General features: G+C 42.8%; 1 protein-coding gene and 1 long non-coding RNA gene across 3 annotated transcripts; one reads left to right on the top strand and one right to left on the bottom strand.

Annotated features, from left to right (window-relative positions):
• LOC147194609 (uncharacterized) lies at positions 1 to 9106 on the bottom strand. Its single transcript, XR_015102793.1, has 3 exons — positions 8983 to 9106; positions 4732 to 4902; positions 1 to 3249 (listed from the first exon to the last, which is right to left on the bottom strand). It is a non-coding gene; the product is annotated as an uncharacterized LOC147194609 (long non-coding RNA).
• Positions 9107 to 9351: 245 nt separating this feature from the next.
• Positions 9352 to 19877, top strand: LOC147194608 (Krueppel-like factor 6). 2 transcript variants are annotated; one of them, XM_086128676.1, is made up of 4 exons: positions 9352 to 9609; positions 12789 to 13374; positions 15051 to 15174; positions 15448 to 19877. In XM_086128676.1, exons 1-4 carry the CDS (start codon positions 9508 to 9510, stop codon positions 15497 to 15499), a joined length of 864 nt encoding a protein of 287 aa, XP_085984802.1. In that variant the 5' UTR covers positions 9352 to 9507; the 3' UTR covers positions 15500 to 19877. The 2 variants fall into 2 exon arrangements, with proteins under 2 accessions (XP_085984802.1, XP_085984804.1); XM_086128678.1 differs by lacking the exon at positions 9352 to 9609 and adding an exon at positions 9618 to 11701.
• Positions 19878 to 20252: the final 375 nt, after the last annotated feature.

Below are 20252 nucleotides of genomic sequence, written 5' to 3'. Positions count from 1 at the left end.
TTGTCACCAAACCCCATTTATTTATTTATTTTAATTGAAATAAATCACACAGCGGTCAAGGAAAACCCACGACATGGTGTAGCACAAAGAAAATAAAAAGCCAATGGCTCCCATCCTCGCTGCATCAAAAATTGACAAACGCAAAATGTACAATCACCCACATTCCTAAAATAACAACTGTCGCAACGCAATCATACACGCCCAGTTCTGACTCATAAAGGACACAAAACAAGCCAGACCAAAAGTTAGCGGTGTGGTGTGGCTAATGCTACGTTGACGGCGAGTGTGACTCAGAAATGCCAAAACACGTGCACGTTGCTGTTATTGTCATTGGCCGGCCAGCAGACGCACGGTGGGTTGTTGCCAGGCGAAGGTCGTCCTGTAATTTGTGCTTGGTGATTGATGGCTTTGGTGGGCACGTCACTCACTCTTGATGTTGTTTCTTGACACAAAGTCAGTCACATGTCAGAAGGCTACGTGGTGTTGTAGCATTTAGCCTGAAAGGTATGAGCGAGTAGACCTCTACATCCTCTTCAACGTCTTGTAGGTCTTGAGGACAAGCTGAAAAATAGCCGCTTCAAAACTAAAAGGGCAGACTTGCTGTGGCTTACCGGGCCTTGCTTCTGGAGATTTTTTTTTTGTGGGTCTACTCATGATAGACATGTCAACCAGATTTCACATTGCTGAGTGAAGCTAGTTTTCAAAAGGGAAATTCAGCGGTGACGATCCCTGGAAATGAGTTGGTTTTAGGTCAGTCGGTTAGCATAGCTTCTTAAGATGTTTTTGTGGGTCGACTCATGAGATCCATCCATCCATCCATTTGTAATGTGCTTATCCTCATCAGGGTCGCAGGCTCACAATCACACCTAGGGACAATTTAGAGTATTCCATTCGCCTTTTTGGAATGTTGGAGAAAGCCGGAGTACCCGGAGAAAACCCATGCAGGCACGTTGAGGACATGCAAACTCCACACAGGAAGGCCTTGCCACCTCTGCACTGTGAGGCCAATGTGCTAACCAGTCGATCGCCGTGCCACCTCTACTCATGAAAGACATCCCAAATTTAAATTGCCAAGTAACAGTGACTTTGTGGGATGAATTTTGAAAATGAAATCCAAGGGACAAGGCCGCTCCGGCATGTCTTGGAACTTTTTAGTTGCTCTATTCATGATTGATGTGCCTACTAAATGCCATTGTATTAAGTTAACCTGGCTTAAAAAAACAACAACAAAAATAGAAATTAGCCTGAGCACCGATGACTTCATCCTCGACTTTCAGCATTCATTCACTAACAGTTCTTGTGTGTGGTTGAGACTTTGTCAACTAGCCGTCACGAGTCATTAACATCGAAAGCAAAATGGCACGCTCTTTACTTTCAGTTCCTGTTGTCGTCGTAACCATGCCGACCAAATGACAGTGCGCTTCCTTTGTGAAACATGTGTTGAGCATTTTTTAGCCTCCAGCTGTGGATGTTCTCTCGGCTTGTTTTGTTTTTTTGTTGTGGACAACAAACAGTCACGATGACTGCATGAGCATTGCCCGTTGGAACATTTGTTGGTTTGTTTGTTGCTTTGAGTTGTTGTTTGGGTGACTGGCTTAGTTTGCTGGTTCCGAGGTTGGGTTAGGTTGTAAATTGGTTGGTTTGGATTTTTTTTTTGTTTATTTGTTTAATGGTTTGTTCTGTTGGTTGGCCCGGCTGGTTAGTTTCGTTTGTTGGTTGTATAGATGGTTGGTTGCTTGCTAGCTTGGTGAGTTAGTTTAAGTTGTTGGTTTGCTAAGTTGTTGAATTTGCGAGTTCATTGGTTGGTTGATGTACTCTGTGGGTTGGTTTAGTTTGTTTGCCTAGTTGGTTTAGTTTTGTTCAGGTCAGTTGGTTAGTTTGTGGTGTAGTTGGTTGGTGGGTGGGTTAATTTCGATCGCTGGTTGGTTTGGTTTGTTATTTTAGGTCAATTTGTTCAATAAAGTTGTCGATGGGTTGGTTGGTTGGTTGGTTGAATTTGTTTGTTGGCTGTTTTTTGATTAGTCGTTGGCTGGTTTCTCAGTTGTTGGGTTGGTTTGGTCAAAATGGTGGATCGGGACCCAAAAGTGATTCGTGGACTGGTGGTCAAAACATTACAGGGATCCTCGGTTTGCGATGGTAACAACTGGTGTATACTGAAGTTACAGATAGTGTTCTGATCGCTCTTTTTAGCCTTGAAGTTTTTTTGGGGGGGTTTTTTTGGAGACAAAGTTTTACTGTCATGACTTGAGTCCTGTGCCAGTATAGGTTGGTGAAAGAATTGCATCCAAAGTCGGGCTACGTATGTCATGCCAAAGGAGCAGTGAAATAGTTAAAGACCTGCCTTTGATTTGGGATTTAACATCATTTTGACACATGCATCAGAAATGTTGTTACTTGGGTTGTAACCATTTAAACAACCTCTCACATCGAAATTTCCATTGGTGTTTTATACAATTTTTTAACACTGTTGTATTTGCTCCTGCCATCATCCTTCCTTCATTTCCTAAAAACAAGAACTAAATTGCCATGTTCATCCTCATTGGATTAATCATTTTTGGGCCCTCGGATGCAGTCGAAAGAACAGAAAGAAGCCTTGGCGGAGGTTACTGCTAATGTCTGGGTTTCTTGAAATAACTTTTTTACATCATAACTGAGACATCTTGAGAAAGTTGCTGATGTGTTGTATGCGAGTCGGTCGGACAGGATGTGGAATGCCGCTGGTGGCGTGGAGGGTTCCCCTTGGAGTGCGGAGGAAAAAGGAAAAAGGGGAGGTGTTTTGGGGGCCCCGGTTTGGGGCGGGGGGGTCACGGTATTACAGTGGGAAGAAAGGTTCCTGTTTATCGGCATTATGGCAGCGTAACCAGGGTGGGGGTTGGCTCGGGGTTCCCTCTGGGGTCTTTTGCTCCTCTCATCACATTCGCAGCTGCCACTGGGGGGGGTGGGCTGCGTGGGAGCGCGGCAGAACTCCCATGATGCCCTTCTCCAGGCATGCATGAACTTCGCCGGCCGGAGCCGCGTCGTCAAACTTGCCCACACTTGGAAAGGAAAGTAAAAGTTGCAAAACGTTCTATGACATGATCAATCGTGCGCGGACAGTAAAACATCTTGGGCCAAACACTTTCTACGTGTCATGAAAGGTAAAACAATCAACTTATCTTGATGAAAAATGAAGAAATGTGGCCACTTTGAATATGAATCTTCCCGTGTTTATTGTTATTCTCTCGACAGTCCTGGTTGAGGCCACTTCTCCTGGAATAAGTACAGGGTTGAAAGTCAAATGTTGGTTGCTTGGTCGGCTGTATACCGGTTGGTCACTCAATGCAGAGAATAATGCGGGGTTGGTGAGTTGAGTCCCATTTTTTTCCCCCGCGACAAACAAAATGTTCAAACAGCAAAAGCAGCAAGTGTCTCTCTTTCATGTGTCATCAAGTGTCTCCCCTCCCTCGATGGTTCGGTTTAGTTTGTTGGTTGGTCGGTTTCTTGATTAGCTTCTTTATCGCTTGGTTGTTTTGCTGGTTGTTTTTTGTGGTTAAATCTGTTGCTCGCTTTCGTTGGTTGGTTGGTTCGTTGATTTGAATTGGTTAGATTTTTGGGTGGCTCGTTGGTTGGTTGGTTGGTTGGGTGGTTTAGTTTGCTGGTTGGTTGAACCCGTTCATGCACCCTGTAACCTGATAACATGGACAGCTGTCCACTGTAGGAAACGCTGTCTCTGAAAGGGTTAAGTTTGTTGGTGGGTGAGTTTGTTTAGTTCTTTTTATTATAAAATAGATCTCTCATGGGAGGGACTGGTGGAGTGAATGTGTTGGGACGTCAAAATTGTGTGCAGCAAAAGTAAGGAGGGAACATCATCAGGTTGTTTGTGAAAAGGCTTGGAAAAAAAAGCGTACGAAATTCAAGTTCTTGGTCACAGTGAATCTTGTTGAGAAGGCAACAAGTGCAGCGCGTGACCCACTGAGCTTGACATTTCGTATCGGTACAGCAAGACGTATCGGACAGATAACGCTTCCAAGCAGCGTGGCCAGGACACTACCTGTTGTCGCTATTTATAAGCCGCCTGCATTTCCCTTTGGAGGGGATGCGGACGCTTCCTGTCCTCTCGTCAACAACAGGATGCGGGCTACTCGGCTCGGACCTTATTTGCTACACCTACAAATGCTCTCCGAAACCTCTGCGGAGAGACGGACTCGACATTTTTACAGTCGTGTTGTGAAAAGCGACTCAAAGAATTGCCATTGCCGGTTCGTTTGTAAGTACGGTTATGCCAAAATCACAAAGGCAACCTGAGTGTTAGATTTGGAAGCAGAATGACACAAAAATGAGATAACCGATTCGCGTGAGTCACACTGGGTTGGTCCATCAGTTAGGACGAAGGATTATAACAACAGTTTGGTGAGGTTTTTTTGTCAGATGCAATTCTCAGTTTGGTAGTCGGTCAAGAGGATCGATCAGTCAGGTGGCAAAAAGCTCAAAATAAAACGCTACTTTGTAGGGTTGATTGAGTTGTCGTTTAGTCAGTTAGCAGACACGCAGAAAAAAAAACCTAAAACATTTAAAATAACTGTAGCTGAAGTTAACCCGATCTTTTGTTCACTGGTTTCTAAGTCAGGCGATCAGAATTACACAAAAATGAGAGATATCCTGGAAGCCTTGTTTGGCGCACGCTTCACAGTTCAAATATGTGACATCACTCGTGACATCACTTTTCTCACACACAACACACGGCACACTCACCTCAGCGCTCTTATCTGGGGCCGACATTCATTTCCTCTCCTTCTATGTTGTCGTTCCCCGGGGGGGACGCAAAGACCCACAATGCATTGCTGCACGGCGGCCGTGATTTCTGCACCGCGCTGATGATCAATGATCTCTCCCCGCCGTTCGACGTATACAGGGCAGGAATCCCTGATGAATCATGTCACATGAGTGTAAATGTGATGTATACTGTACGTGCTGTAACGTAGTGACTTCGTGCTAGTGGAGGATGTCCTCTGGATGACCGAGCGTGATGACTCAGCACTTTATTAAGGCAAATCATGGAGTGATTCTCAAAAGTGTGCTGCACGAAGGAATTGCTAAATTAAATGTTCTGACCGAACATAATGTTACAGAGACTGCTCACTTCTGTTCGGTTGTCTTTAACTCATTGATTGGCGCGGACAACCAAATTCATGAACTGGAAGCTAGCGTCGACTGCCACACACAAATTAATTTGGATTTGCGCCCAGCACAGCTTTTGAGTTGAAGATAAAGATCACGCAATCAGTCTCGACAGGTTGATTTTTTTTTTTTAAGCAAGAGAAATGCCGACACATTCGGAGTCGGACAAATTTAGGCTATCAACCGGAGAGCGTGTATGATATGGTATCAAGAGAGTATTTGTCACAGTAAGTTGAAAATTTGTCAAAATCATCAGAATAGATGATGTGGTTGTCATGTTTTGATGTAGGTTCAGTTCTTATGTTGTCTCAGAACACAATATTCTGTCGGTCTTGAAAGAATGCTCTCAAAAGGGCAACCGATATGGGGAAGCTTTGAAAACGGCTGTCAGTGAATGCGTTAACGCTAAACTACAATACATTTGCATCCAATCCTTTTAGTTTCATGGAAATCATTCATGTACTTTATGCAATCATCTTGCTGACCAAAACTACCAGACTAAAAATAAGAGTGTAAAAAAAAATAAAATTGCCTTTTTATTTCCGGTAATGCTAATGGAGAGGGGGGCGGGTCTTATTGATAGAATATTTCAAAATAGATTTTTTTTTCCCCCCATGTCCTCGCAACTGGTCGGCTAACAAGCTGTTGTTCTTCACTGTGGTGACCAAATATTGGACAGTGAATATGTGATGGTCACCATGGCAACCTCGGCTGCTGCAATTGGATGAATGTCAAAGACAATCACTTTGAACATGGACGCAGCTTATTTCATGTCATCTGGAATCACTTTATTCCTTTGTGCGTGTGTGTGTGTGTGTGTGTGAGATGATGATGAGTCATCTTTATCCCATGATGCACAAACAGCAGTCGCCTGTTACCTTGACCGATACACTGTGAAGTGTATCAATGCGCAAATGTCCTCTTAAATACAAAGCAGACAAATATAAAAGCAAAAGTCACGAGGCTCAAACGCAGCTTCGGTGTACCTTCACATGCGCGGGCACTGGGCACTTCATTAGGTACACCTGTATGAGAGCTGGGCCAATAATAAGTATCCATCCATTTTCTAAACTGCTTATCAAATAAAAATAAACATGCTCACTTTTGATTGGCATTTGCGATAGTTTGAATAGTTTCTCGCAACACACTTAAAAAAATCATCAAATCCCAAAATGATTTTTAGGCGAATCCCGTTTTTGGACTCACGCAGCCCCAAAATGGCTGCATCAAACCAAAATGACCGACTTCCTGTTTAATTTGGGGCACAGGTTCTTGAGACTTTTTCGTTTGTCCTGTTGTGATCACCATAGAGGTGGCCACCAAATTTCACGTGGCTCTGTCACACTGGTGCCAACATTTGTTTGTATTTTCAGCTTTCCAGTGCCCTGTTGTTGTTCATCAAAGAAGGATGCCAACAAACAAACACGATAAATGTCAAAAATCGGACCGCTTTGGTCTCTCACTGAACATCCTTTTGTGGAAACGCCACTGTGCCCAATCGTCCATGGGTTTATAATCCAATTGTTGTTCATCAAGAAGTCTTGTGATGATTTGAACTCGGCGTTCACAACAAGAACACAACGACATGTGATGTTGTGAGAGCACAGTGAAACACTTGCTGAAAGGTTGCATTTTGAGAACATTTTCTTAATAGGAAGCCAACGTTTTTGGGTGTCATGTCATAAAAAAAAGTTGGCAAAATATTCCATAAAATTTTTGCTTCTTCATTTTTACCTAAAAAACATCAAAAATGTTTTTTATTTGCGTGTTGAAAGATTTGAAGATACATGTTGTTTTGTCCAAAATTTTTGAGTTTTTTGTTTTGAATTTCAAATAAAATGAAACATTTTTTGGACCAAAACAAAAAAGTTTTTAAAGAAGAAAATTGGATTGAAATTGGTGATCGAAAACTCTTTTGTTTGAAGAACACGACAACAAAACTATTAATTTGTAGCTGTTTTTTGTTTGTTTGTTTTTTGGGACAGCAATTACATTTAAACGTGAACATGTTTTATGAGCAATATTTTGCTGTGCGTGTGTTTGTGTGTAATCCTGAGCTGTGCGCCGCACATTAAACTTAATGCTCTCTTAATTACTTTGAGACAATAAAGTGTCGTAAAGTTTACGGTGGAAAAGTGGCACATTTTACTCCTTTGTCATAAAATGTACTTCTGCATCAATATTGCAACTGGCGTGCTCCAAAGTGAGGCAACAAATCACGTGTGTGCGTGTGTGAGCGTATAGCTATCCATAGGCTAGCCGCGTGGTGCTAATATAGTTGCCAGAGAGACAGTTTGTCACACACGTCCCTCGTGCATTGCCGCTAGATATGAAGTCGCTGATCTTTTTTAGGGGGGGGGGGTAATCATGTGACCATCCTGCATTGTCAATAGAATTCTTATTGAAGGGCTGGGTGCATAAAAAATTATCAATGAGTTTTTTTATTAATTGTACTGGTGTGGAGTGCCATTCGGAAAAGAAAAAAATGTATATGTTGAAAAAGAAGTCATGATTTTAAAAGCTGGAATTTTTTTAAAGATAAAACTGTAAAAAGCTCTTTTGAAGGGTGGTGGGGGGTAATTAGAATTTTCGGGGAGGGGCAAAAAAATCCCCCCCACAAGTGTAATATTTTCATTAAAATACCAACATTTTCTAAGAGAGAGTATTTTCTTTTTCCCATGGTCGAAAGTAAGGAAAAACTGGATGGATGGATGGATAATTTGAAATAATCTTTTTGAAGAATCTCTAAGTTCCAATTATACATAATGAGAGAGGAGCGGGTGGTGTTCCACAAGGCTCCATTCGAGAGCCTCTTGGCTTTTTTTTTATGTGGGGCGGGGGGGAGCCAAGCCGCACATAGACAGCTTGACATATAGAGCTATAGAGATTAATTGGTTTGTTTCATAGTTGTTTCAGTCTTTATTTTTGGGTTTGGTGGTTTGGGTTGCCAACTAATTTCTTAATGAAGAAATAACTTGGTGCCACGGTGAAGTGCTTTGATGCAGAGTCTTTGAATGTCAGTGAGCTCTTCATGTTTGCCACTGTTTCAATTTTTCCTTCCTTGACGTTGACATCCTCATGAGACACAAATCAAGAACATAAATCAACAATGTATGGAAACATAGAACCTCTGATAAATATTCATGAAGGCTGCAGCAGTAGGGTTGGGGAGCGGGAATGGAGTATTTAAGTCTGGTCTTTGCAGGTATGCCTGATCTTATTTTCCAAAGTCTTCTCTTGGAAAAGTCATCTGGAAACAAGAAGATAGCTTTCCCTCCCTTTTCGCTGTTGTGCCTTTTCCCAGGAAATGTCTTTCATCAAGCCTCTGATTGGCTCAAGAAGGCTTACAGTTATGGGTTATAGTGCCACCTGTAGCTTCGGCATACATACCACAGACTGTCGATCACGTTTTAACGTAGATTAGAGTATTAGGGATATGCTAAAAAGAAAAAAAGGACGTGTTATTTTTTCCGTAGAAAAAAAAGTCGTAGTCTTTCCGAGAATAAAAATGTATTTTTTCCCCCCCAAAACAAGTTGTTGTCGTACATGATTTATCTTTTTTTTTTAAACGTCATAGTGTTGCACTTAATGAAATGTATTTTTAAAGTTTTTTTTTTAATATATTACAATAATTACTTGAAAAATCATCAGTTTATTTTAAAAGTCTCCTTTTTCAAAATTACAACTTTTTAAAACACATATATTCTTCACCATGTTAAATAAAAAGTAGGGTATGGGGGGGGGGGGCTGGACGTATAATATAGTTTCATGATGTCACTATGTCATAGGAATAGCTGGATAAAAAAAGGCATACGATGTTCAGACCTCCGGCGTACGCGTCCTCCACAGCCGGAGTGGAAAGCATGTCCCCGTCTGCGCTCCACAGCACTTGCGCCGCTATTCCTCCGGAGAGTCACCCCCGCCAAACCGCGCACTCTCGGGGCGCTCCGCTCGCGCTTTGCTTCCTGCATGTGAGCGCTTATATAGCGGCCTAAAAATAGCTCCGGCGCGGCCCAATGAGCAGCGAAACCCGCTCGGGGCTGCGCAACCAACCAGGCCAGGGCAGAGGCTCCGGCTGCGGGCAGTCATTGGTGCCGACAGCACCGGCAGGCGGGTCGAGCGCTGCCCGCAGCTCATTGGCTGGAGCGGCCTGAAACGTCATGATGTCACGTGGTTCATGTTCGTGTGTGGTTGTAACCGCGAGAACGAAGAGGAAGAGGTGAGTTGAGAGGGAGCTGACACTCGGGAGCAGACTTCAATCAGTGACTGCTGCGCTCCGCAACCAGCGCGACGTACACGCGCACGCAGGCACGCACGTACGTACGTACGACCACCAGGCAGCCTTCTGAGATGGACGTCATCCCCATGTGCAGCATCTTCCAGGAGCTCCAGATCGTGCACGACACCGGATACTTTTCCGCGTTACCGTCCCTGGAGGAGTACTGGCAGCAGGTAATTAATTGCACGAGAGGAAAAAGAAGACTTCAAATGTTTGTGTTTGTTTGGTTGTTTGTAAGACCTCCAAAAAGGGACCCAAGTTGGCGCGTGCATTCGGGGCCAACTTGTTGATGGCATTTTTGCGTCACTTGTTCGTGGAGCGCGCTGGCGATGTGCGTCCCCTTTTGCAAACTTTGCATTCGCGACCATCGCGCGTGCTCGTGCACGAAGCTGTCATTTGTGCACGCGCGGCGAGCGACAGCTACCCAGCCGACGAGATTTATGCGATAGATTGCTTTTGTTCGTTTCATAGAAATGTAAAAATAATAATCCTTGCATAGCAGAGCGATGACGCTGCTTGTCAGACCTCCCCGAAGGCAGGCAGGCAGGCTGGCCAGCCTGGTGCCAAGTTCCGGGGATAGACATGCGTGCGTGCCTGCAAGGAGCTGTCACGTGTGCACGCGCGCAGACTGACAGCAACCCGACTCTATTATTTCCACTTTTTTAAAAGCGACTTTTTCATCGTCGGAAAAAAAGAATAGGTCGGAGTGGAATTCCGGACCTCCCCCAGGGCAAGCTCCGATGGTCGACATGCGCGCGCGTGGAGCTGTCACGCGTGCCCGCGCGCAGACTGACAGCTAAAGCGACAGCAAGCACGAGAGGGAAAACTACCAGCCTGTAACGTTCATTTTTTAATTTTCATAATTTATAAATAAGAATAATGTGGCGTCGCACAAGCGCTTCAATGCGGACGCTTTGCATTTAAGTTTGAAACAGGAAAGTCCAGATATAAGTTTGGATATCATCGAGAAATGGAACTGTTTTGACTAGCAATGAACAGTTTCAACCACTAAAAACGACTTGTGCGGCTTCAGAAAGGTCATTTAACATCTACATTGAGAAATGATTGAATGTGGACTTTTTACAATGGAATGAGCTCTAAACGCTGACCAGGTTTCAGACAGGAAAGAGCAATTCCAACCACCAAAAACAAAACAAAACAACAACAACAAAAAACTTGCTTTTTTGCTCTTCAGGACGTTTGTCCAAATAAAATGCTTTGATATGAACTCTCAATTCCAGTTAGCTCTCAAAGTTGGACCGTTTTGAACAGGAATGAGCAGTTTCAACGGCCAAAAGCAAATTTAGATTTTTAATGAATGCAATTTGACATCCAAATCGAGCAATACTTGAGCGCCATCGTCAAGTGCTTTGCAGACTCTTTCGAGTTCTTTCATCTCTTTACACTTCAAAGTGAACTCGGGAACAAATTGAATTTCAATCACGAAAACATGTTTTCCCCATTCAGCAATACAATTGCCCACTAATTTCATAATGAAGAAATAACTTGGTGCCACGGTGAAGTGCTTTGATGCAGAGTCTTTGAATGTCAGTGAGCTCTTCGTGTTGGCCACTGTTTCAATTTTTCCTTCCTTGTTTCTCATTCAAATTCAACATCCTCGTCTTGGAGCGGAATGGCTCCTGTCAGACTTCCCCCGAGACAGGCCCGGAGCCAAATTCCAGGAGTTGCATGCTTTGGTTTGCAACATTTCAACTTGGAGTGGGATGCAACTCTGGACTTGGTGTCCACATTCTTCTCCTCAACACGTTTTGTCTGGGAATGCCGCTGCAGATTCCTTTAATGAGGCATCTTCCAGTTATCTGCAACCGTCGGAATTCTGCCCCCGCTGGACCCACAATAGCGGCTTCCAAAGCCCCCCCGCATACATTCCCAAAGTGGATCTTGCAGTATTCATGCCGGAGCTTTTTATGGCGCACACACACGCACACACAACCATTCCCTGACTGCCCCCACCCCCGCCCCCACCCACCACCACCACCACCACCGCCACCACCAATCTCGCATCCTCCTCGCAGGTCCCCGGCGTGCGATGTTATTTCTAGCCATGCCTCCAAATGCATTATTAAATCCACATTATGCTGAATAATTGATGGTGCTAAAAGATCTACAAGCACTTGGCACACAGACGGCAGTTCGCAATCCTACATCGGGAATGTTCGTCAACGCGCATGACATCGGCATGCGACCCTTTCGCTTTACTTCCTGGTTCGGCTCGCTGCAGTTGCAAAAGGAATGGAGAAGGGGGTAAGGAGAGCCGCCGGTGTCACGTGGCGCTTTAATGTGGACTCTTTCAGGGGGGTTTTTTGCACTTTGTGATTGAAAGTTTTGACTAGAACAAGGAAATCGAACCACTGAAACACATTTTTTTTTTACATTCAGGAAACTCATTTTTATTCATGAAGGGCTTTAATGCACACTGTTTCAGTGTCAGCGATGGCGCTTTGCAGCGTTTTGAACAAAACCGATCCATTTCTACCGCTAAAATTCACTTTTACGTTCAGTAATGAAATTTGACGTCTCAATCCCCAAATAGTTCATCAAGTGCTTTAATGCAGTCGTCCCGGTTCAGCGGGTGATTTGCGTTGTAACATTTTGAACAACCTCTATCTTGTTTTTATGTTCAGGAATATAATTTGACATCTAAATAAGGACTGTGTTTCATTGCGCAATCGTGACGTGCTTTAATTCAGACTCTTTCGATTCCAGCGAGTGCTCTGTTGTTTTGGACAAGAGCCAGTTATGAATTTCAACCACCACAACAAATGTTTCCCCATGAAGAGCTTTAATGCAGACTGTTTCAATGTCAGTGACCGATTCACATTTGGACATCCTCAACAAGAACAAACTGTTTCAACCACGAAACTTTGTTTTTATGTTCAGTAATATGATCTGGGAACTCAATCAAGAAATAGTTTTGTGGCCATGCTTTAATGCAGACTCTTTCAGTTTCAGCGAGTGTTTCGCATTTCACCGTTTGGAATAAAAACCACTTCCTAATTTCAACCTCTGAAGCAAATGTTCTTGTTCAAGAATGCAATGTGACATCTAAATCAACAACTCGTCACTTCAAATCATGAAGTGCTTTAATGCGAACTCTGCGTGCTGTCCCTTTGTCGAACATTTCTATTCATAAATGACAAGCCCGCGATCGGTTTTGCCATGTGTCCTGCGCACTTTTGTTCCAAACAGCATGAAAGTCAATTGCACCCGTTTATGTAAAACAATGAGCGCATTACTAAATGTGTGGTACACTCTTATAACAAAAATGACAACTTCCCTTTCCTTATATTGACCTTTGTGTCTTCTTCTTGTTGTTGTTGTTTTTTTTTAGACATGCTTGGAGCTGGAGCGCTACCTGCAGGCCGAGCCGTACGTGTCGGCGTCCGAGCTGAAGTTTGACAACCAAGAGGATCTGTGGAGCAAACTGATGCTGGCCTGTGGCGACAAGGCGGCCGACCCCAAGCTGGCCAAGGAGGACGAGGAACCCCCGGAGAGCCGAGACGCCGCGGGCTGCTGCTTCCACTCGGACGCCAGCAGCGAAGCGTCGGACTGTTCCGAAGAACTGTCGCCCACCCTCGACTTCCCCGCCGGCTCGCTGGCCGATCTCCTGGGCGACAGCCCCGAGGAGGACCTGAGCGCCGCCTGCGCCGCCGCCGTCATCATCGGGACGCCGCCCTCTTCACCCGAGCTGGCCAAGGAGGGCCTGGCGGGCTTGCAGGTGTGGGGGGGCGGCGGCCATGCCGGGCCGCATACAGCGGGGAAAGGCAGGACGAGCGGCGGGGCGGAGAGGGCGGGGCTCGTCAGTGGGGAAGCATCGCCCGACGGCAGGAGGCGAGTGCACAGGTGTCTCTTCAACGGATGCAGGAAGGTGTACACCAAGAGCTCGCACCTCAAGGCGCACCAGCGCACCCACACAGGTACGCACCACATCGAACACTTAACTCATTCACTCCCAAAGACGTTTTTAAACGTCTTTTCAGACTTGGCCCAGAATTAGCTGGTACTGAATGAGTTAATACCTGATCAACCCGCATTCTGAAAATACACTCGTGCCTTGAAGTACGAGTGACCCGACCGACTTAATCGTTTTCCAAGTTAGAAGCTGTCGTTATGGGGATTTTTTTTTTCTTTTCTGCTAGCCTAATGCTCATAGATAATGGAAAACGGCACAGATAGCTAGCAAATCGCATCGAAATTATTGGTGTTAGAAACCTTTAAGCAACGGATACTTCAACACAACCACGGACAACCACATGTAGACAGACAATCGAACAAGCAAGACTCATTGGCGTGTATTGTTTATCTTCTGCAAAAAAAAAGCGACTAATCTGACTGTAGTTCATAAGGATTTGTGACCATCCGCTACAATAAGAGATATCAGACTCATTTTTTTCCAGCACAAGAGAGAGTTGATGTCCCCCAAAAATAGTCAAAAGCCTCTGTCTCCGGAAGCCTTCCCGGAAGATGCCTGCGCACCCCCTGGGAGGCATTTGTTTACATCTCCACTTCATTCTTTTACACTTCAGTCTTCCTGTTAGCCTTCCGCAGATTTTTGCAGCCACACACCCCTTTAAGCATTCCCACTAAAGTTGACTCGCGCGCTCTCCTCAACCCCCCCCCCAAAAAGTCAAAACAAAGGCTGTAGGTCCAGTGAATTTTAGCTTTTTGAAGCAACTTTTGAATGTCATGTTAAATGAGGTGGAAGGGTATTTCTTTCTTTCTTTTTTTTTTTTGCCAAATTGGTTTGTTTATGTCAACTTTTAGATTTGAGAGAGGGAAATATCCTTTGATGTTGTCAAACAGACCGTGTTTATCCTGCAAACACGGCTGACATTTCGTCCTGGGAACGCCTGCCATCGGGGAAAAAAAATAACCCACCAAAAAAAAAAAAACGAGATGGGAAATGTGCTCTTTGCCTTAGCTTTCATGAGCGCGGTGCTGCGCCGTCACCGTTCACATGTGAGCCTCGTCAACTTTGACCCGCAAGCGGGCTGTTTACAGCTTCAGTGGCTCCCATTCGCGGAGGAAGTCGCATTCCTCGCATCCTTGCCCGACCATGTGAGCGCACCCCGCCCCCCCCCCCCCCTCCCCTCCACTCCACCGCCATTAATGCCACCACACGCTCACACACATTACATAAGCTGCATACCACTGCACCCTAGCTTGTTTTTCTGCTCAACTCACACGAGTCGGCAACATTCAGTATCGTTTTGTGTCGCACGAAAACGACACAAATTAAAAATTGTCCTTTGAAAAGAAGCAATCTGATGCATGGATACTATCCCGATGTGAGCGAACAAAAATAGCAAGATAAGCTAGCAGCATTTGATGTCTTAACTATACAGGCACAATTACCATGACTCGTGAATACGATACAGGAATAAATAATGTCGACAGAACACTGCATACTATATTTGTCTGTGACAACAGTGGCAACATTAGTCAGTAGAATTGTATGTCATGCCATAAACCGGACGTACTGTACATTAGCCATCCTAACTTCAATGACAACTCTTTTCAGCCGCCATTTTGTTGTCTTTGTTTGTGCACGGCGGCTTACGCGCTTGCGTGTTTTTATGTTTTTGCGTGGCAGGCGAGAAGCCGTACAGATGCTCGTGGGAAGGCTGCGAGTGGCGCTTTGCGCGCAGCGATGAGCTGACGCGCCATTTCAGGAAGCACACCGGAGCCAAGCCATTCAAATGCAGCCACTGCGACAGGTACTTTATGAACATTTTTCTTCTTGGGGGAAATCATCGGATTTCAATCTTGTCGTTTCATAACTTTTTTTTAACCGTAATTTCATCTCTGAACGTCTCATAATACCTTTTTTGGGGAGGCCCAAAAATGGCTGACTTTATTCTTGACATTACTTTTTGCTGTGCTACATGCTAATGCTACATGCTAATGTCACGATTTCCAAATGGAAATTTTAGCAAATCGGCCTGTCCCGTGCTCACTAATGTGCTGCAACTTTTCTCACTTTTGCTCAGGTGTTTTTCCCGTTCGGACCATCTGGCCTTGCACATGAAGCGGCACATCTAAGGCGGCGGCGTGGAAGGCCAAGGCGGGACAAATCGGGCAGATGTTTCCTGACCTGTGTGGCGTCAGCGAGGCCGGTGGGGCGTGTCGACAAGGTACCACGGCGGCGCACCGTGGCGGACGACGTTCCCGTCAGCGGGGGGGAAAAAAAGCAGGACGTACACGCAGGCTCTCGTTTTGCACCGTACTCAGTGCCTCCGACAGCTCGCTGTGCTGGAGTAGGAAAGTTCCGAAAAGGACGGGAATTGGTGTATGGTGTTTGGCGCTTTTTTTTTTTTTAAGGCCCCCTCCTTACCCCTGGCCGGAGGATCTTGGGACTTTTCGGGGGCGCAGCGGAGTGTTTGGACTGCGGATGCCTGCGATGGTTTGCTGAAGTGCGGCGTGCATGGTGGACGAATGGCGTCTTTTTGTCTCCGAGTGAATGAGAAGAAAGCCTGGAGAGCAACGGACGGTTTCTATGTTTGTTTGTGTGCCCTCTGGAGGACTGGAGGTGGAACTACAGCTTCCTGCTCATTGGAAAAAAAAAGACAAAAAAGAAGAAAAAAAATAAGAGAGGGAGGATTTTTTTTGGGTGCAGCTAATAAATGTGCAATGTATTACGTAGCCTGTCTGAAAACACACACGCCAGAAAGCTCATTTTTGTTGTTCAAGCAAGCGAGAGAAATTCAAAGCAATGAACGTCAACAGTGGGAAGTGGCACAGGAGTGTCAAGGACACGCTGGAAAGGAAACTCATTTTCATCTGGTCATTTTACAGCTCTGATCAAATCCAATTTTGCCCCCCCCCCCAAATTTTTTTTTTTATCCCGCCCCAAAATTTGACTTCAATCTTGTAGGATTATTATTATTAATTTATTTTTTTTAATAATTCAACTTTAATATTGTAAAATGAAGGCATTTTCTATCCAAAATGAGATTGAACCTTGCAAGATAAGGACTTTTTTTACATCAATTTAATCCAATTTTAATCTTAATGGAAGTATTCTGACTTTTCTGATCCAAAAAAAATTCTGTATTTTTGTCATATTAAAACTTTTTTCCCCTCAAAAAAACCCAACTAAAATCGTGTCATATTAAAACTTATTTAAATGAATTACTGAATGAATGATAAAGGAATTTGTACAATTATGACGTTTTTTCCTCTGAAAAGCAAGATTTGTAAAAAATCATTTTTTTTTAAAAAATCTTAATTTTGTGACTTTTTCTCCAGAAAAAAGAAACACTCCAGTATAGTCCAATCTAATCTGTCCCCACAATAACACAGGATTTATTTGTCTTTATTCGTCTCATCAAACTAATACTTGCCACGAAAAACAAATGACTTGACTTTAATCTGAAATAATATGAATTTCTTGAAAAATCCTCCGGTGTGGCAACTTTTTTTTTCCCCCCTGGAAAAAAACCTGCGATTTTCTAACTTTTTCTAGAGAAAATGTGAGTTCATCAAGTCTAATTTATGCTTGGAATAGTATCTTTGGCACGTTTTTCCTCATGAAGATGGCTAATCTCCTAATAGTAAAAAAAAAAAAAAAAAATCTAGAAATCAATAAATTTTTTGAGGGGGATAGAAATCCACCTTGAATCCTTTTACAACTTCCCCTCTTGAAAAATCTGACATTAACCTTGTAAAATTCAAACTGAAGCACGAAAAAATAATAAAAATTCTATTCTTTTGAAATCAATGAATATTTCCATATCCTACAGGGTTTGGATTTAATTGCCGTTTTTTCTTTCCAGTGTTTTCTTTCGAAGGTGTGGCGGGGTTTTTTTATTTTTGACTGAACAGCTCAGTCATGATTTCGCCCTTTTGTTTACGTGTCAACACATCTCGTGACTTGACATGCTCCTCCCGAAAAAAAAAGTCACATCGCCAACTAGTGTCTTGGCGTGCAAATTGCAGCGTGTTGACCGGGTGTCGATGTCACGTCAATGCTGTGGGGAGGGCAGGGGTTGCATGAGTGAGGGGTGGGGGGGGCGGCTCTGTTCACATTTGTTGCGATTGCAGGATGACGTCGTTGGAGAGCAGCTCGCTTCACGTTGCTATTGTTGAAAGATGCATAACAAGGCTTTTTTGTTGTTGGGAATACCACTTAATAATAGCGCTTTTAGAGGCGAGTCGCCTTCACTTTTTCTTTGGCTTAGACATGTCAAAACAAAAGCGAGAGGAAAAAAAGTGCACTGTTGACCTTCCTGATGCCTTACGCAAGTGGCCTTGTCCTATTCAACACACACATGCAGTCCTTGAAAAAGCTTTACAGACACTCATTTCCTCTCAACCGACTCCCCGCCACAATAAAACCCGCGCATCACAGTCGGGAAAAAAAAGACAGACATTTTCATTTTTGACAATTTCTTTTTCTTCTTTCAACTGTGTCAAACAGGAATGTGTGGGCGGCCTTTGCTACTGTGTAGGAAACCTTCGGCTCCAAGTCAACCAGAGAGCTTTCAAAATAAGATGACAAAATTATTTATATGTGAAAATGTGACTCCCCTTTTAGATTTTGACTTTACATTTTTGCATTTTAACTAGTCTTGTAATATTATGACTTTTTTCCTCAGGAAAAAAATACGAAGACTTTAATCGATGTACATTTAAGATGTATTCTTTTCAAATGATCCAATTAAAAAGTTAAATAAATGGCCAATCGCCAAAATAAATGACTTTTTTTCCACTTGATAAAGATCCAACACTCATTTCAGATTGTGACTTTTTTTTGTCAAAAAGGTCAACATGATCTTCCCAATTGGAAAAAAAAAAAATACAACATAAATGTAGTAAAATTCCATTTTTTTTCTCGAAGAAAAAAAAATTAAAATATATTTTAATGTTGTGATTTGCAACTTCTTTTCTTGGGACAAGAATGACAATTTAATACTTGAATTTTTTCCTAAAAAAAAAACAAAAAAACAACGAATATCTCCCCCGCACTGCCACGATAAATAAATACAACATTCAACTAAACGTCCGTCTGAACTTCAACTTGAAAAGCGTTCTGACTCTGTGAGAATTTCTCGACGACATGGTTGTTCCTCTCGCATGTTGACGCAAGTGAAACCTGCATGACCGGTTTGTCATCGCGTTGATGCTGAATGGCGACGTTTCGCTTGAAGCGCTCACGGCAACCAAATAAACTTCAATCTTGTCATTTGAAAACAGTTAAAAATTAATTCATACATAAATGAATACATTTGAATTTGTAAGAGTATGACTTTTTGGGAAAAATGTATGACCTGAATCCGAAAATGTTCTCACTTTTTTTTAATGCAGTTTCCAATGTTTTCTTGAAAAGCGCTGACATAATTCTTGCAATATTCTGACTTTTTCCCCCCCCAACACAAACTTGATTTTCTGACTTTTATTTTACGTTTACAGTAAGACTTTAATTTTGTAATCTAACTTTTTTCCAAAAAAAAAACAAAAACTTGTGTACTACTTTTCTACCCCTAAAAGTTTCAACATTCATCTTGTAGTTGTTTGACATTTTGCTAGAAAAAAAGGACTTAAATCTCAGAATGATGAGTTTTTGTTTAAAAAAAAAAAAGCGAATGTAATTTCTTTCTCGGAAGAAAATAAGACTTCAACCTCAGATTTTTCTTGTTGAAAAATAAATATCTCAAAATATTCAGACTTTTGGGAGGGAAAAAAATTCAATGTAAATGAAATTTTTAACCCCCAAAATTATGCGAGTGTATAAATATCGAGAAAACAGGGAGCTAAATATTGTAAACTTGCTACTTTTCTCCTCTTAAAAAAAATTGACATTTTATGACTTTTTATTTTGGGGAGGAAAAAAGACTTAAAGCTAATAGCGAGTCAAAATTAGGACTCGTGTCATATTGCCAGAAAAATATGACCAAAAAAAAAATTGCATCTTGAATGGAGAGTTGAGTGCAGATTGTGGAAGGCGTTTGGCTCATAGCGCTGATGTAAGCTAAGCTAAAGGTTAACAAAAGCGCAACTTGTGCTGCGACAACAAGCCTGCGACTCATTCGCGACAAGATGAGGGCGGCCATTGTTCTTTGTTTTGGTTGTTTGTTTTCTTCCACTCGGCGAGGTTGACAAAGCAAAAGTTTTGTTGCGGACATTTTCCAAGAAGGCCCATTTTCAACTGGGGACCAATAAAACCATGTGGGGGTTGTTAAAAAAAAAAGCTAACAAAAAAAAAGATATTAAAAAAGAAAAAAATAACAAATCGTTCAAATGTTTTTTTGGTTTTTTTTGCAAACACAAGTATTATTTTTCTTTATTTTTTTATTTGCCATGTGACTTGTTTGGATGATCAAATGTGACGCTTTGTTTTTACTTTGTTTTGTAAAATGCGCAACATGTGTATGAATGTATTTTCTATGGGAAAGTGGATAAAAAAAAAGGTTTTATTGGATTCAAGTGTCCTTTTATATTTCTTTGTCATGAGTTTGTAGCATAGAATGAAGACGCTAACTTGAAGATACTGCTAACTAGCCGGCACTCTCTTGAGACTTTGCGAATATTCCAGGTTGTTTTTATTTTTAATTTTAGGTTTGAATTGCTTGTCTGCGCATACTGGCCATTACATACACACACACACACACACACACACACATACACTCTAGTATCTATGTGCGCAACACCGGGACTAGGGGATGCTAATACTACTGCCATCAGAACTCTCTGTCGTGTCAGTTAACCCCCTCCGGCATTTTATTTCATGCTCTAAAAGACATTTATGAATTATTGAAAAATAAATGCAATTCTAGTAAATTTGGTCACATCTGAG

This window comes from Hippocampus guttulatus, chromosome 14 (genome assembly GCF_054856545.1).
Source record: "Hippocampus guttulatus isolate MCC_2025c chromosome 14, RoL_Hgut_1.0, whole genome shotgun sequence".
In the NCBI taxonomy this organism is placed as follows: Eukaryota; Metazoa; Chordata; class Actinopteri; order Syngnathiformes; family Syngnathidae; genus Hippocampus; species Hippocampus guttulatus.
Note: the sequence above shows the minus strand (reverse complement) of the source record. Positions and strands in the feature narration are given on the sequence as shown.